The following is a 17484-nucleotide window of genomic DNA, read 5'->3' on the forward strand; positions in this document are numbered from 1 at the left end:
AAGAGGAACACGTAACTGATGAAAAAGCTTCCTTAATCTGCTAAACTTAACGAAAGTGCTCTGCAACAAAAGATTGTTTAACACTGGCATGCAGGGGCACAAGCAGAAAGCGAACAGCCTCAAAGCTATTCGACAGCCGCAGTTGCACACATATCATCAAGTGTAGTTAGCATGAAACCTGTAAAGATGTTGAAAACAGAATATAAGAAAAATAAATTAGACGCAAAGATTCAAAATGCATGCAAATTAGAGTTGCATAGGAATGTTGCGGTGTCTATCACTCTTTGATACTACCTTTTCTTTTGTTTTTTCAGTATTATGTATTTTCCTGGATGCTCTATATGGTTGCATGCTCTGCATTCATCAAACTCAACTACCTTATAAAGGTTGCTATGCTAACAGCCATGGCTCTCACAGACATTCTTCTCGTAAAAGTGTTCTTCCCAGACGTCTTCAGAAGGTCGCACAAAGGCTACGACGTGTAAGTAAGCATTTTATTGCTTCTCCACTAATGACGTCTCCTATGCCTTGCACAGTTGGGCATCAAATATGCACTGTTATACCTTCTACGCAGGAATAGCGAGGAAATCGGTGAAGTGCTGGTTTCTAGTCTTAGACAGACCCATGAACACCACCGCTCGTACGTGCTTGCTGGGTGAAAACAGGTGAACAAACACGAGAAAGTCGCGCTTATAGCCCTCGAGAGGACCATATAATAAACACTGAAGGGAGCGTCGCCAATCTCCTTTTCTATACCATGACTCCCAAAGGCGCACTTGGGGATCTTATGCGTGCAATGACGTTCTTTGCCAAGTATACTAGACTCTTTAGGTTGCAGTAAAGAAGGCGAAATACTGCGGCGTAGTGCATGCACGACCTCTCTGGAAAGTGGTCTGTATTCTGCCTCTACGAAGACCGCTCTCATTTCCAATACTATCACGTTTTTGTTCGTAATATTCTAGAAACTGCTGACGTCATTCATATGAATAGCATGCGCATTTTTTTTTCGAGTGTTTTGACGACATGTGACTGTTTTTCTCAAACTGGTTGCGTTGAATGGGTTAGTGCAATTCAGAATTCCCACCGCGGTGCGTCGGAGTTGTCTCACGTTGCCGTAGTTGCGCGACCCCTGAAACCCAGCTCTGACATTTTCTGTTTCTCGAGCATTGGAACTTGCTCAACGAAGTTTTCTTCTAGCTCAGTATGCATTAGGAAACCTTACATGGATTTTTATCCCTGTAGAGAGGCTTTTCGCATTACAACGAGGCGCGTCTACCGTGGGCTTGGGTGCTGGGTCAGCATATTCTAGGCACGGAGCAGTGATGAAAGGTTATAGCTTAGACTTTTCCTGACTCCTGCAAAGGCAGCTGATGTATCTTTTTTTTTTGAGTCACATATGGAGGAAGGTGAAACAGCCTCGCCTTCGAAATATTTTCACCTTGTTATATATTTCATAACAAGGTGATGGTTCGGGCTAGTGGGTATGCGTTATGATCCATAGCGCAGCAACAAAACGGGGGACAAACACAAACGCTATGCACAATCGGATATGCGGTCATTATTATCCTGCATTTTAGGTGTGGGCTGTTTCGTGGGAAAGACGTCATTACGACTGTTGATTTCAGCCCATGTGCTAGATGGCATTTAAGATAGCGAATGGTTTCCTTTTTTGGCATGCGTGAGCGAGATTGTGCTCCCACCTGGCAGCTGCGAAAGAGATCCTCACGTAAGACGCGCAGTGCATTTAGCTCTGTCGCCTTAAAGAAAAGCTTCGCGAATTGTGACAAGAATGTGTACCTCTAAATTTGGCTGCTTATCTGAGCAAACTTCATTCGGAATTAAGTAAAAGTTCGCTGGAATATTTGTTGATCAGATGTAGTACATATATATGCCAAGTGCAAAGTGGTGCCTATTGGAAACGTGTTTCCTATCGTATGAAGCCGGACTCTTGATCTGCTTGAAAATTGGTCAATATTATTTTAAAATCCAAGCCGCCACGGTGGCTTATTGGTTATAGTGCCAGGCTGCTCGCCCCTGAGACGAGGGTTCGATCCCTGCCGCAGCGGTCTCACTTCGACGCAGAGAAAATGCGAGGGACACGTGCACTTTACAATGTCAATGAACCCCAGGTTGTCAAAATTTTCCGGAGCCCTCCACTACCGTGTCCCTCATAACCTAAGTTGTTTCAGGAATTTAAACCTGCCAAAAACAAATAATTCAAGAACCGGCTGTTTTAGAGGCGGCATAATAGTAATATTTATGATGAAGTCAATTTCAACAACTCTTCAATATAGCATAGAGGATATTACCGAATTCTGCGTTTAATCAAGATATTTACGTATTTGTTGATTCAGAGCTTGTGCTTGAGACAAGAGATTGATTGTAAAGAAAGACCTACCATGATAAGTAGCACAAAGTTGTCGCTTGAGCTCTACCAGGTTTAAAATAGCGCGTTCTAGTTCTTACCATTCACGTAAGGTGATGAACAATTTTTTTCGTGTGTTAAAATGCGTTAAAATTATAGCCAAGATAGTCAAAGCGTCTAAGATAGAACAATCGGGCATCACGTGCTGTAGTACACTATGTAAAAATTAGAGAGCGTAAATGTTCATTAGAATTAAGGATCAACCTTGGTAACAACCCTTTTCCTTTTTTTCAGCATTTTGTCTGTGGAGGATCGCATGCCAATCTTGATCGCCGTATTTTTCTACATCGTTGTTTACCACTGCAGACTGGTGAGTGTTCAAAATAAAAATCGTCGGAAACTTCCGAGACAATGAACTTTCTCAGTCCTGGACAATGTCAAAAAATGCTCGTATTTTTTCTCTGCATAAAAGAGCATCACTGAAGGGTAAATTCATTTTAGTTTAGCCACAGGATGACAGTAAATAAAGAGATTAAAAGATTAAATTGTCCGCTTGAGGATAGTGAATGTTCCAGTTCAGTGTACCATTAGCTCGTAATTGGAGTCCTAACAAATTAAAGGAAATTTGGAATGTCGAGTACTTCCGAGCATTTGTGAACAGTTATATTGATTACCTCTCTTGAATAAACAAAATGGCCACATTTTAGCTATCAAATACAAAAGTGGCATTGCTTAAGCTTTTCTTCCATAAGTATATTTTGTGGACGGCTAGTGCGCATTACTTTGAATGACCCGAGTATGCAGGGGTGGCATAATCGGCCGGCATGAATCTAAGCTGAATGCTTGTTCTGTTAACTAATTCGCTTGAGAAGGTGTAAACGCCTTTTACGAGCGAGACAAATTTCAAGACCGGCTCTCTTCCCTTTTTTACTGCTATTCCACATTCCTGATCGATGGGCAGAGAAGGACGACAGCGGCACGGTTGTCATGCTGCGGCAGCCCGGTCACCTTACCTTTCTTGCCATTTGCACATGTGTAGTCATTAGGCGTAATGAATGTTGCTGCGTTCTGGTACTGATGCTTCCAAAAGCCCAAAACTATGCCTGCGCATCGGTGTAAGTCTCATAGCTACCGGTGCGGAAAGGTGGGTTAGTTGGTTGTCCATGATAGTATAAAAAGGCTGGCACTTCAGACGGGAGGAAGCAATAGCGCGTGTTCTTTGTTCGTCTATTCCGTGTTTCCCGTCTGAAGCTGTACTCTTTTGATAATACGTCTGACAGCTAGCTTGCCTGCCCTTCGTATTTGAAGGCATAGTTAATACTCCGACTGAACACTTATATACGAATAAATATAAATATGAATCCCAACTTTCTCAATTGCGGGATATCTGATTCATTGCATCGGAAGTATGAATATTAAATTTATATTATTTGTTCTGCAGACTGAAGTCACCTCAAGACTGGACTTTTTGTGGAAGCGCCAAGCACAGACTAATCTGCAGAGTATGCGAGAAATATGCAGCTACAACACTCAACTTCTACGCAATGTCCTGCCCGACCACGTGGCTACCTATTTTCTAACTCACGATAGAAAGAATGAGGTAAGCAGAAAACGAACTTGGGGAATAATTTATAGTTTCAGAAAGAGCACCGAATGGAGCGGCTTTAGGTGAACCTTACTTGCTACAGCGGCATCCAAAGATGGATACCAGCCAAAGTATCTTTGAAGCAATGGCAGGGAAAAACAGGATGCCGCAGTGGGATCAGTCACTTCAAAATTCTTGGTATTGAATATTATAAATTTTTGCAATATAAAAACAGTTTAACTTCAAGTATGCTTTTTAAATAATTTACTGCTAGTAATATATTATAATACGAGGCTTGTTTGACAGAAGCGATAAAAATGAAAGTTGAAGCCTTTTTTCAAAAAATAGGTTTATTTAGACACATTTGACCCACTAACTTTCGAATTATTTTATCCATCGGTTAGTATGGATAGAATAGCAGGTACTGTCTAGGGCAGAGAAATTCTTTCCAAAGAACCGTATCTCTGAAGATTAGAAATGAAATTAGGTGGCGAAATACGAGTTAATAAGTGGAACGGCGCTTTGTATTCGTAGAAGCGGCAGGAGAGGCGTTTTTTTCTTACAACACAACCTAAAATAACGTTCTTGTATTCTTGCGCACTTGGTCAGTTTTCCATGCGCTGCTAGAAAACAATGGCCACACTTCTAGAGCTGACCACGTTTGCCTTTTTCTTCTTTTCGTCGACATTTAAAATTTGCATTATCGATGGCGCGTGCAGCTTTACCAAATCTACTCCTCGTAGAAAATTTTGTGCGCTTGTTGAATTGAGACGTCTGCAGTTCGACAATTTTGCGAACTATCACACGGGGGTTGGTATTGAAACTGGCACAAAATTATGGTAATACGGTTCTCGCACTAGTCAACTCAATTATGGTTGTGTAGCACGCTTGTAGAGTGCCTAGGTACCCGAATTCAAATTCGTTTAAAAGTAAATAAGTCGTCTTCTGCGCTGCAATAAAATCGTCATGAAATTCCTCTTTTGTCGTGGCCGCGGCAGCCTGGTCCTGCTACAGTGGCCGCATTTTGAATGGAGGCGAAACACAAACGTTCGCTTGTGCTGTGCAGTGTGAGTGTATGAAAAGGAACCACAAGAGGTAGGAATTAATCTGCAGCCCTATACTACGGCCTTTCTTATAGTCGTGGCATATGTATATAGCTTCAGAACGCTAAACAGCACTTACCACACAACACCACACAACGCCATACCGCACCTCAACTCACCGCACCGCACCGCACCACACCACACCACACCACACCACACCACAGAACTCCACACCACACCATACCATGCCGCACCTCACCTCACCGCACCACACCATACCATACCATATCATACCACACCACACCACACCACACCACACCACACCACACCACACCACACCACACCACACCACACCATACCATATCGCACCGCACCAGGCCACATTATACCGCACCGCACCACACCACACCGTACCGCACCGTACCACACCACACCGTACTATACCGTACCGCACCGCCCCGCACTACACCACAACACACCGCACCGCACCACACCACACCACACCACACCACACCACATAACTCCACACCACACCATACCATGCCGCACCTCGCCTCACCGCACCACACCATACCATATCATACCACACCACACCACACCACACCATACCATGTCATACCATATCGCACCGCACCAGGCCACATTATACCGCACCGCACCACACCACACCGTACCGCACCGTACCACACCACACCGTACTATACCGTACCGCACCGCCCCGCACTACACCACAACACACCACACCACACCACGCTACACCACACCACACCATACCATACCGCACCGCGCCTCACCGCACCGCACCGCACCGCACCGCACCACACCATACCATACCATACCATACCGCACCACACCACACCACACCACACCATACCATGTCATACCATATTGCACCGCACCACGCCACATTATACCGCACCGCACCACACCGCACGGTACCGCACCGTACCACACCACCCCGTACTATAGCGTACCGCACCGCACCGCACCGCACTACACCACACCACACCGCACCGCACCGTACCGTACCGTACCGTACCGTACCGCACCGCATCGCACCGCACCGTACCGTACCGTACCGTACCATACCGCACTGCACCGCACCGTACCATACTGTACCGCACCGCTTCGCTCCGCTCCGCACTGTACTGCACTGCACCGCACTGCACCGCACCGCACCGTACCGTACCACACCGCACCGCACCGCACCGCACCGTACCGTACCGTGCCGCTCCGTACCGCACCGTACCGCTTCGCTCCACACTGCACTGCACTCACTGCACCGCACCGCACCGTACCGTACTGTACTGTACCGCACCGCACCGCACCGTACCTTACCGCACTGCATCGCACCGTACCGTATCGCACCGTACCGCTCCCCACCGTACCGTACCGTACCGTACCACACCGCTTCGCTCCGCACCGCACCGCACCGTACCGTACCGCACCGCTCCGCACCGCTCCGCTCCGCACCGCTCCGCTCCGCACCGTACCGCTCCGTACCGTACCGTACCGCTTCGCTCCGCACTGCACTGCACTGCACTGCACCGCACCGTACTGTACCGTATCGCACCGCACCGCACTGCACCGCACCGTACCGTACCGTACCGCACCGCACCGCACCGCACCGCACCGCACAAAACCGTACCTTAAGTTCAATGACTAGACAAAGTTTTGTGCTGTCCATTTAAAGAAAACACATTCATGTAGCCACTGGCGTTACTATGCTTTTGTGTTGACATTTTCGCAATTCTCCGTATTCCTATATAGCAGAAAACACTTCTCTTCGCCCTCACTTAAAAATCAGTTGCGTTTAGTAAACATATGGATTGGTTTTGGTCTCTGAGATTTACATACGGCCTCTCTTCGTAGGAGCTCTATGCACAGTCCTACGTCTGCTGCGGAGTGATGTTCGCTTCCATACCAAACTTCGCAAATTTTTATTCTGAAGATATTAATAACGGCGTGGAATGCATCAGATTACTGAATGAAATCATATTTGACTTCGACCAGGTGAGTCTTTTTATTCATATACTGCCCGCTGCAATATACAAGTGAATATTTTTTTCAACTGAAACATTGAGCTAATGAGTCCCGTGGGTAATACTGGGCTGGTATCAATCCCAAAAAACTGCTGTCAGCTCTTTGAAAATCTGAATAAACGATTCATAGAATTCTGGTACAGCCAAATACCGCGTATGAAGTTTACTCCGAAAGGCCATTCTAATCCTTAGGTAGTGTTTTTGTCACCACTGCAAAATTTTACAATTTTTCTTTACGCTCGTATGATATAGCTTCTTGACGATGAAAGGTTTCAATGTCTGGAAAAAATCAAGACAATCAGCAGTACCTACATGGCAGCTTCCGGTCTAAATCCCAAAGATCAGGTAAGTCGACTCAATTGCCTTGTCTCTCTGCTATGCATTCAGCACTATTAAGTATGAATGGAGAGAATTTCTATGAATTCATAACCTTTCTATTTTACCTTCAGGATCTCACAGATATTGAATGTCTTACTGCAACTGCAAGAAAAGAAGCGAATCTAGTAGCCATGAAACCACTCTGAGTAAATTTGCAGCAATATACCTGATGGGACTAGGAGTGTTATCTGGGAAAAATTTTAATACGTTCTTTTATTGTACATTTTTCATTGAACAATTACTTGTGATAAAGCCGTTGACTAAACCAAGTTTTTTTTATTGTTATAGCCGTCGAAAGCTAAGGCAAGTGCAATACTGTGCATAGATAGTATAAAATGTCGTGCTGGGTGTATACAAACGCATGCGATATCATACCCTACCTGCTGTTTAAATTATTTCCTGACTGCACGGCAACAACTTCAAATAAAAGCGGTATAATACAAGGAATAAATACTTTGCCGAAGCGGCTAGGTTCTTCTTCTTCTTCTTCACCCCAGGTATATGGCACATACCCACGCGGGGGGATTGGCCAAGGTGTAGTTGAATAAACAAAGTTTCCATGGAAGATGATGACAAAAATGTAGCACCAATCGTGAATTTTGAAAAATCAATGAATAAAAACAAGAGAACCCACCTCTTTTTCGTTTCAGAGATGCGCTGGTTTTTCACTTATCAATTGCTTCCATACCGGCGAATATTTTTTGTTCGGCACCAAAATTTTGTATTCACTTTTATTTCAGAATCTTGCATCTTGGGTCCACCTAACCGCTCTTGTAGATTTTGCTATTTCGATGAAAGAAGCTCTTGAAGATGTCAATAAACATTCCTTCAATAACTTCAAGCTTCGGGTTGGTAAGTGTGCCTGTATGTTTTTATGCACCAGGTACGTCATAGACACGTGCGGTGTTTGTAATTAGACACCCTTAGGGCGCGTGGGGGTAGGTGCTGCGGTCCCACAAGAGATGCCTGCGGAACAAACTGAGCCGGAACCCTTCTATCTATTGAGATAGGGGAGGTTTTTTTTGTGCCCTGCTTTTGCCAATTGCAAGGCAGAGAGTGGGTTTGAGTCAAAGTTTCACAAAACAAGAACATTTATGGAGCCGAGAGCGATACAGAGAAATTACAGATCCCTTATAACAACACATTCAAAGTTCTCTACAAAACAGTGCCGCACAGGCAATACGATACTAGACAGAGGCTACAATATTGAAGATCTTTAAACCACTGTGCACCAACACACAAGAGAGGCAAATAAAGAAACACATAGTGTTCACCGGGTCGTGCGATAGGTTGACAATCGAAAGATCACGGAAGTGGCCGACAAGTAGTATGCCGTGCTCCCCCGCTGGTCCTTGGCTGGCGACACCGGTCTTCCCTGATTGTCTTACGCCAGTGCTTTTTTCGAATCAACCGAACGCCGCGTCTGGTAGTTCGCGCCAAGGCAAGCGCGCGCACACACGCAATATTGGCAGCATACACCCTTTCTCACCCAAACACCGGGGCGCGTCGCGCCAATGCTCAGGCGAAGAGGCACCTTCCAGAAATTTCTAGTCGTTTCATCTCCAGCTGGGCGCTGCCGCTTCCAGACGAAGTGGAGAAGGCATCACTTGCCATACGCACGGTTACGCATTCTCTGCCGGTCAACTGAGTATTATTCTCCGAGCTCCTCCTACACTCCACTGCGGGCGCGAGCGCACTTCTGTTCGGGCTGTGATGGCCTCAGGAAATAATGGCGTCGCATCCTCATGTTCTGATTTTACTGGGACCACCCAGTATTTACGGCGCGAATATTCACAGCTGTCATGAAACCTTCCACTGCCAAATTTACAACTTTTTCGGTTGTGAGCTCCGATTCATTTTTGGTTACCACACTGAGAGAGGAGCAAATCATGTGGATGCTGAAGAGGCTAGCTCTGAATGTTGAACAGCGGCAGAGGAAAAGCGCAAATTTCAGTGCCATGAAATCATGCTCTAGGTACACCGAAGCCTGCCTCTTGCATAGGTATTTTAAAGCGAAAAGCCACGAAGTATCTCTAGAGAAGCAACTTAGGAGGCCGGTGGGCCACCTTGGTCACGTAACCAAGTGGCGTTATCGCAACCTGCCCACAGGATTGTGCGCAAATGTCGCACCGTGTCATGTGGAAGTTAACATAAAATAACGCCCTCTGACTAATAAAGATGCCTGGAGCTTAGAATTTTATGATTTGGACAAACAACAATGAGTGGTGTGCATATTGGCTCATAAAAATTATTCTTCACGAACGGAGGTGGTTCATGCCGACATTTTTTCCACATGTCCTTTCATAAGTTACACCTTTAGTACAGAGTTCAAAAGTGGCAGTTTTTTCTCAACCATGTACGGTTTAACTTATCGCAGCCCAGAACTTCCGAATTCCCGGTGCAGGACAAAAACTCTGGTGGAGCACCCTCCGAACAATCAGGGCATAAGCTGTGGCTAAATGCCAGCTCGGCGGCTCAGGAGGTACTTGCGTGGCCAGGAGACTTTCGACCAATGGTTGCACGTAAAAAGCTCTTACTCGCCATTGGTGCGCTCATTGGGCTATAATGACGACTATGACGAGCTCAAGAAAAGGATACGGAAGCTAGCTAGCGGCATGCACTCGGATTGAATCTAGTGCTTTCGAGACGCCTGTAACTACGCACCAGATGCAGGCTTACGGTGCTCCATCGCCGCGGTGGCTGAGTGGTTACGGCGCTCGGCTGCTGGCCCGAAAGACGCGGGTTCGATCCCGGCCGCGGAGGTCGAATTTCGATGGAGGCGAAATTCTAGAGGCCCGTGTACTGTGCGATGTCAGTGCACGTTAAAGAACCCCAGGTGGTCGAAATTTCCGGAGCCCTTCAATACGGCGTCCCTCATAGCCTGAGTCGCTTTGGGACGTTAAACCCCTATAAACCAAACCAAACTTCCTTTAGAGATCGCGCAAATGTCATTTCGATTTGGAAATCATCAAAACAGAAGAAGCAAAAACATTTTAATGATAGTGCAGGCTACTAGCAAGTCTTGTGGCTATGGTTTTGAGGTTGTTCATACGTTAGCACAAAATTTTATTTTTTTAATTATCCCATTTTGTGATATTGCTAACAAAATCAGCTGTTTTATGTATTACTGCGGTACTTTGTTATACAAAATATTGAGATGCAGAAGCAAGCCACACTTTCTTCAGTGGTTATGGCACTTGGCTGCTCACCCGAAAAACGGGGTTTGATCCTGGCTTCGGCGGTCCAATTTCGTTGGAGGCGAAATTATATAGGCCCGTGTACTGTGCGGTGTCTGTGCAGGCTCAAGAACTCCGTGTGTTCGAAATTTCCGGAGCACTGCACTACGGCGTCCCGCATAGACTGAGCAAACCAAACACTGTCTTTAAGCCTAACAGACAGTTTGTCCTCTTACTTCTGCTTACCGCTTAGTGTTCACACGTGAGAACAGTATACCTTTTGCAAAGTTTATCTGACATTTTCTGAGATTTCGAACTAGAAAGATTGCACCCCTTGTGCGCCTAGGTTCCTACTCATTAATAAGAGAATGCTGTTCTCTGCTTTCGTAGACACATGTCAAACACTGCATGCCGAAGGGAACAAATTTTGTATTGAACCGGTAAATTAATAATATTGAGCTCGGGAGGATAGGCGACAGGACTGGAATGGTACTAGAGAAATACGATAGTGCTATTAACTCTTCGGTATTGCACGCACTGTCAGTGTAGAATTAACGATACAGGAAGCATGCGACTGCATGCGGCTGCATGCGTGCTGGATCATTGTGCGCTACTTTATGCTTTCAATGGTTGTATGGTGTATGTACGCAGGCATCAGCCATGGGCCGCTGGTGGGCGGGGTTATCGGGGCCCGTAAGCCCGTCTACGACATCTGGGGTAACACAGTGAACGAGGCGAGCCGCATGGACTCCACGGGCGCCATGGACCACATCCAGGTGCCACGCGCCACAGCACAGCTGCTGGAGGAACACGGCTACAGCGTCCAGTGCCGAGGGCTTGTGCAGGTGAAGGGCAAGGGCACCATGGAGACGTACTTTGTGCTGGGCAAGAAAATCGCTCGCGCCCGCTCCATGAACCGCAACCCCAGCACGCGAAGCACACTGGCTGCATTCGTCTACGGACTTGTGCAGGTGAGTGACCCTCGATTATGGTGAAATTTATCAGGTCAACTTTTAGTGGGGAATAACATATACCGCTCAATTTATGTGCGCTCATAAAGAGCTTGATGTGCTACAGAAGCCCCATAAAACGACACTTTGTTAACATAATGCGTGACTCTGGCTACATTGGGGAAATTTTTCTGGTTATCGATGTTAGGGATTGTAAACAACTGACTATATCCATACCTGAACACCTGCCAGTTCTAACCGTTTTGTACACAGTAATAAGGTAATTTAATCTTAAAAATACCTAAAAATCTAAACAGCAATAGGCCTTGCCAACAGACCTTAGCACCTCATTCCAAAAATCGTCAAAGCTGTTACAGAATTGTTTCGCGTAGATAGGCTCATATGCAACAAATTTCTTAACAGTCATTACAAGTTTGTATTCAGATGATCAACATGGCCGGCCATCGGAAATATCCCTGCGTTTCAAGGCTTTACTCGCTAGGGCACGACTTCCACCATTATTTATAAAAAGATAGCAGGGCATGCTGTGCCATGCATTAGTTATCGTTGCCTTCTGCTTCAAAGAGATGGCATTTTTGCAATTCAGAAGAGTGAAGAACAGAATGCTTAAAGGGACCTAACTGTAATCCCCTGATCTTGCAGTTGCGAGCATTAATAGCAACTACCTGTCGCCGACGCCGTCAAGCCCAACAACATGTGTTGCCTTTCACAGAGTTGATCAGCATCGTCATGGCCCAACTTGTTCCGCTGCAGGACAAAAAAACTTTCATTACGCTCCAATAAAGACAAGCTACACTAAAGGGGAGACGTGTCCTTGGAATCATAAATAGTGGCAAAATAAAATTGGTTTTGTGATAATTTTTGTATCCGCTGGTAAGCCTTGCTTTTTATGTTTTCCCGAAGTTTGGTTACTGAAACCGACAAGGAAGTACTCTAATTTTTTTTTTCTTCTTGAACCACGGAGGCTGAGTATTGCGGGGAAACGCTAGGACAATGGGCGTTTTTCTCCTTAACGATTTTCTGTCTATATACTCAACTTGCGGAGGAGATTTCGCAGCGCCTGCTTCATCTATTCTGACCCCGTTTGTTTTGTCGCACTGTGCAGATCACGTCTATCTTTCTCAAATTTATGAATTTTAAATTACTTTTATGAATTTTTCCCGACTCCAGTTATGTCCACTCACATTGCATCGAAAAAACTCAAAGCCTAAATTTGTGCTTTACGAAAAAATTGTAATAACGTCTTGACTGTACAGGCACAGTCGGAATGCAATGAATGTTAAAGTAGCTTTCTGCAACTTTTTGTTAACCTTGCAACCCTTTCACAAGATTTGGAGATAAAATATATTTTCGAGCAAAGTTTTTTTTTACGACATATCAGCGAAATTTTGCGAGAATTGTGATAAACCTATTCCTAATATATTTAAAAATTTCATGTCAATACATCAAGGAAAAAAAAAATTTGTGCGAAGCCATGTCTCCCCTTAACCTCGCCTCAAAGAAACGGAGTTACTTTTGTGCGTCATCCACACTCCACGCAGGCCCGGAAAAAGCAGGCCCTCGGCTCCAGCCTGAGCGTGCCCAGCCCCAGGCAGAGGGCGTCTCCCAATGCGGGCTCCTTCATGCGCAAGCAGAAGCTGCACCGCATGCTCTCCGAAACTCCAAACTCTGACCGCAAGCGCAACAGGCTGAAGGAGCGGCGAATGACCGAGACGGCCGGTAGCAGCCAATCCTTCCCGGACATGCGCAGCGCCGACCGCGACGAGCCCTTCACCTCACCGTGACGACGGGGGCGCCAGTGAAGTGCGTGTGTCGCCGTGTGTCTGCACGTGTGCGCACGCTGACGTCGGAGCGTCCAGTTACTTGCTCGTGCTCGGAAGACTGCGGATAGTCACTCCCTTGTTGGTTCTCACGGAAACTGCGGTGGTGATACTTTGAAGCTGGTACGATGCTTGCGAAGGGCCTGTTCCCGAAGTCTTCAGAGGTGGAAGAAGGTAAAATGCGCAAGCCGTGTGCACAAAGAAAAATATGAGCATGATGCACGCTGCCTACCTGAAAGCGGTAAATGCACCTGTGAGCCGAAGCAAAGTTGCAAGAACCACTTAAACTTTTGATCATTAATTTCTTTGGAATACAATTCAATACGTGACAAAATTGTACTGAATTACGCAGGTTCCTGTTACTAGTTTCCATAGTGGCTGCATTTTCAGTATTAAATTTGGCGGATAATCCCTGAAATCATAAGCATTTAATTAGCTCTCTCCGCGTTTATTTGTTCCCAAGTGCAGCTTTGAAATACAGCGCGACCAGTATTAACCAATGGTGTCTGTATTTTTATCATGGTACTATCTATATTAGGTTTTCGCTGTTGGTTAAATATTTTTCTACACCACGCTCCAAACGGGAAAAACGCTTGCAGCGAATCATAACCAGACTGAAGTTATATCCATGTGGTCGTTCCTAGTGCGCTCTTATGTCGCTAAAAAAAAAAGAAACAAAATAGCCCTGGCTTCGGTTCCTCCTCGAACGTAAGCGCTTCATATCCGCTGCCTATTTGTGGACATAGGCGTGGAAAAAAAAGCAAACATTTTACTGCTGGACATCACAAATTCGAAGGGGGGGGGGGGGGGGGTGTACGCTGCCTGATCTTCTCTTGAGTAGAAGCAACCACCTTTCTCGATACAGATTATCAGGGCAGCGTTTGCCGCTTTGGCCAAAGGGACCTCCGAAGGTGATTCCTGCGGTTTCGCTACGAAGGCATGCCTTTCAAAAACGTAGATGAAAACAGCGCTTGCAGTTGTAGTTCCTAGAAAGCATCATCATCATAAACCTGACAACGCCCACTGCAGGGCAAAGGCCTCTCCCATTTCTCTCCAATTAACCCTCTCGTATGCCAGCTACGTCCGCCGTATACCCGCTAACTTCTTAATCTCATCCGCCCACCTATCTTTCTGCCGCCCCCTGCTAAGCTTGTCTTCTCTTGGAATCCACTCCGTGACCACTAAGGACCAGCGGTTCCTTAAGCGATGGCAGCCATGGCGTAGAGGTAGAACATCCGCCTCGCGTGCAAGAGGACCGTGCTTCGAATCTCGGGGCCACGCAATTCTCCACCGGACTTTAAAAAAAAATTGAAGCTCCGCGTGCCGATGAAATTTCATAACCAGGCCTATGGTGCGGCCTGATCTCGGTGACCAGAACCGACAACGCACTCCCTCACCAGGACAAGATTTCGCCCCTTTAGTGTAGTACTTGGCCACCCTCTATGAAGAAACCAATTAGAAAGCATACGCAGTGTAAGTATTAGGTACGTGGGCTGCTAGAGAACATTAGCTTTAATTGCTGCGCTCGACTGTTGATCCCGAGGATGTGCCCTCACATCCTCTATGGTTACGCTTCGGAGGAGGCCAAGCGCAAAAAAAAAACGCCCGTGTGCTTTGCGATCTCATTGAACCTTAAAGAGCTTATCGTGGTGGAAATTAATCCGGAGCCCTTCTCAGCGGAATCTCTTCCTCTCTGCTTTCTTTCACTCCAACCTCCACTCTTCCCAACCTTGCGGTCGAGGTCCCCACCGAGAATTGAAGCAGTTACTGCGCCTCAATTTTTTTGAAACACATTTTTTTATGGTCAGCTTCCTTACCTTGAACCCCGCGTAGTTCTATCGCTTTATTCTCTAAGGGTGGCAGCAGCTGCAGCGAGCAGAGTCCATGGAAATGAGGTCTAAAACTCAAAAAGATAGACTGCAGCTGGGAAGACCACACACCTAACTCCTTTTTAGGTGTTTTTGTTCCAGGCTAAGCTCATGTTTTTCGCATTACGCAGTATATAAGCAAAATTAAGTCGCAAGCTTTAACCGTAAAAGCCGTGCCCACGCAAAAAGTTTAGTAGCCATAAGTGAAATTTTTATACTCTTGTTAATCATAATTTGCTTCTGAAAGGCACACTGCACCGCTCACCATATCTCCGCATAAACATCCTGCATGCTATCGAATTTTGTGTTTAAAGCGTTGGTCACATGTAGTAATTAAATCACCGCATGCAGCACACGCGTCAGCCATTCGGCGATTCATCGGTTCCAGAATACAGGCTTTGTTATCCTCACACAATGTGGTCCGCCAATTCCACAGATGCCAGCTTTGCATTGTTGGTCACACGGGGGCGCTTGCAGCAGCCATTCAGGCATGGTGATGGAGCGCTCTCTGGGGACTTAATCGGAAACCGCGCCGCAAGGCGCGCTTTTTGGAGTCTTTGAACCAAAATAATCTGGTTGAGAGAGAAGGTTTCATACGAAGTGAGATGTCTCGCTAGACGGCATTTTGGTCTTGCCTTCCTCTGAGGGGAAGCGTTTGTTTCGTATTTATTAGGCAAGAATTGGCGTTTTACGGCATGCTGTCTGCACAGACGTTCGTTCGAATGAATTCTATTCAAGTGGCTATCACTTATACACATTATATGAGAAACGAATTCTTGCCGTTTTCTTGAATTCACTTAAAAAGTGCTCCCGTTTTCCACGACTGTACGGAAAAGCGCGCTGTTGCATTGCTCGCTTTTTGAACCAGACTTCTCAAGCCTTCCGTTTCTATCCAGCAATACCAGAACGCAGTTTAAAGGCATTACTGTCGAAAACATGCGTCACGTTTCATTAATGACAAGAATGTAAGATTTTGGTCATTAAGATAACAAGTACGGAAATCGCCAGAGGAACACAATCCTGACCACTTATATCTTTCGTTCTTTTTCAGGAGGTGGCGTCACAGCCAAGTTCCAGCGCTGCCACGAGGTAATTGATTGTGCCAGCACGCCGAAGGAGAGTGCAAAACAGACTCCGAACTGCAGTGCTGTCCTGCGTCTTGTACAGTGTCATAATTCATAATCACAGCGCGAATCGTGGTGCTAATCGAAGCACACTCCCTTCACGGGTGCCACTTGTCGGATCACATCTTTTTCAGACAAGGAATGGTATCCACTGTTACTATTTTAAGAGAATGTAATAAATATTAATTTCGGTAGTCATGATAACAGAGTTTCTGTGCATCTTTGTGCAGCTGCATTCATCAGCTGCAGCCGTTATTTGTTGGCGGGACTCAGAAGAAAAAACTCCTGTTATCTGTGAATGATCTTCTAGCAGGCAGTTCAGTGCAGTGGTTCACTGCATTGCAACCAGAACGAATTTTAATGCTCATGGTGTGCGAATAATGTATATGGAATGCGAAAAAAACAATTTCGGTCTGAATTTAGGTTTCTTATATCGCTGCGAAGGGTTACCAACAACGTCATCTCTATCTGCTGTTTTAATCAAACATTAATTTAATTGTTTTAATCAAACGCAATCACTTTCAAACAAAAATTTCCAACATCCTCTCTCCGGCGACTCCCTTTGAAGTCATGCGTCAATGAGGTCGACGGAGTGACCTGCAAAATTATGTAGGCTGGTGTCAAGACCATATGCGAGGTCACCAATGCAATGTGCCTTTGATAAGGTAAATAGTTACTTCACTGTTCTCCAACGGTATACGCGACTGGTCTACCGGACGTTGAGTGCGCAGCCGCGTGTGGCAACTGCGTTTAAAAGTGACGGGCTTGTGGACAAGGGATAATTCCATACATTTATATATGTATACGTAACGCCTTCCGGTTCCAGCACCTAATAAAATATGTACAGCAGTAATATTTAATGAGCATTACCATCAATTTACTTTGCCTTCTCTAACAAGCACGCAAAATAAGTCGCTAGTACGGTGCTCTATCCCTGGTACAAAAATACCAATTCCAACCCAGGGCCTACTGTGTCATAAGAAATATCCTGCTAAAAACGGAAATCTCGCGATGGTCGAGTGGTCGAACGTGTAAGAAGACGGAGCTACTCTATTATCGAATGACGGTGCGAGCCAGAGCACTGCGGAGATTTTTTTTTTCCGCTAGATACA

The 17484-nt window shown here is 45.7% G+C and overlaps 1 protein-coding gene across 2 annotated transcripts in view; it reads left to right on the forward strand.

The window, feature by feature from the left end:
• The window catches only part of LOC144128532 (adenylate cyclase type 8-like), a 343381-nt gene extending 326807 nt beyond the window's left edge, over positions 1–16574 (forward strand). For both annotated transcript variants that reach the window (XM_077661985.1, XM_077661986.1), the window contains exons 16-24: positions 315–481; positions 2660–2735; positions 3807–3965; positions 6866–7006; positions 7288–7380; positions 8154–8265; positions 11241–11560; positions 13102–13554; positions 16300–16574. In XM_077661985.1, the coding sequence (XP_077518111.1) occupies positions 315–481; positions 2660–2735; positions 3807–3965; positions 6866–7006; positions 7288–7380; positions 8154–8265; positions 11241–11560; positions 13102–13344 (1311 nt within the window). In that variant the 3' untranslated portion in view covers positions 13345–13554; positions 16300–16574. The remainder of the gene's footprint in view (positions 1–314; positions 482–2659; positions 2736–3806; positions 3966–6865; positions 7007–7287; positions 7381–8153; positions 8266–11240; positions 11561–13101; positions 13555–16299) is intronic.
• The last annotated feature ends 910 nt before the right edge of the window (positions 16575–17484 follow it).

This window comes from Amblyomma americanum, chromosome 4, assembly GCF_052857255.1.
Source record: "Amblyomma americanum isolate KBUSLIRL-KWMA chromosome 4, ASM5285725v1, whole genome shotgun sequence".
In the NCBI taxonomy this organism is placed as follows: Eukaryota; Metazoa; Arthropoda; class Arachnida; order Ixodida; family Ixodidae; genus Amblyomma; species Amblyomma americanum.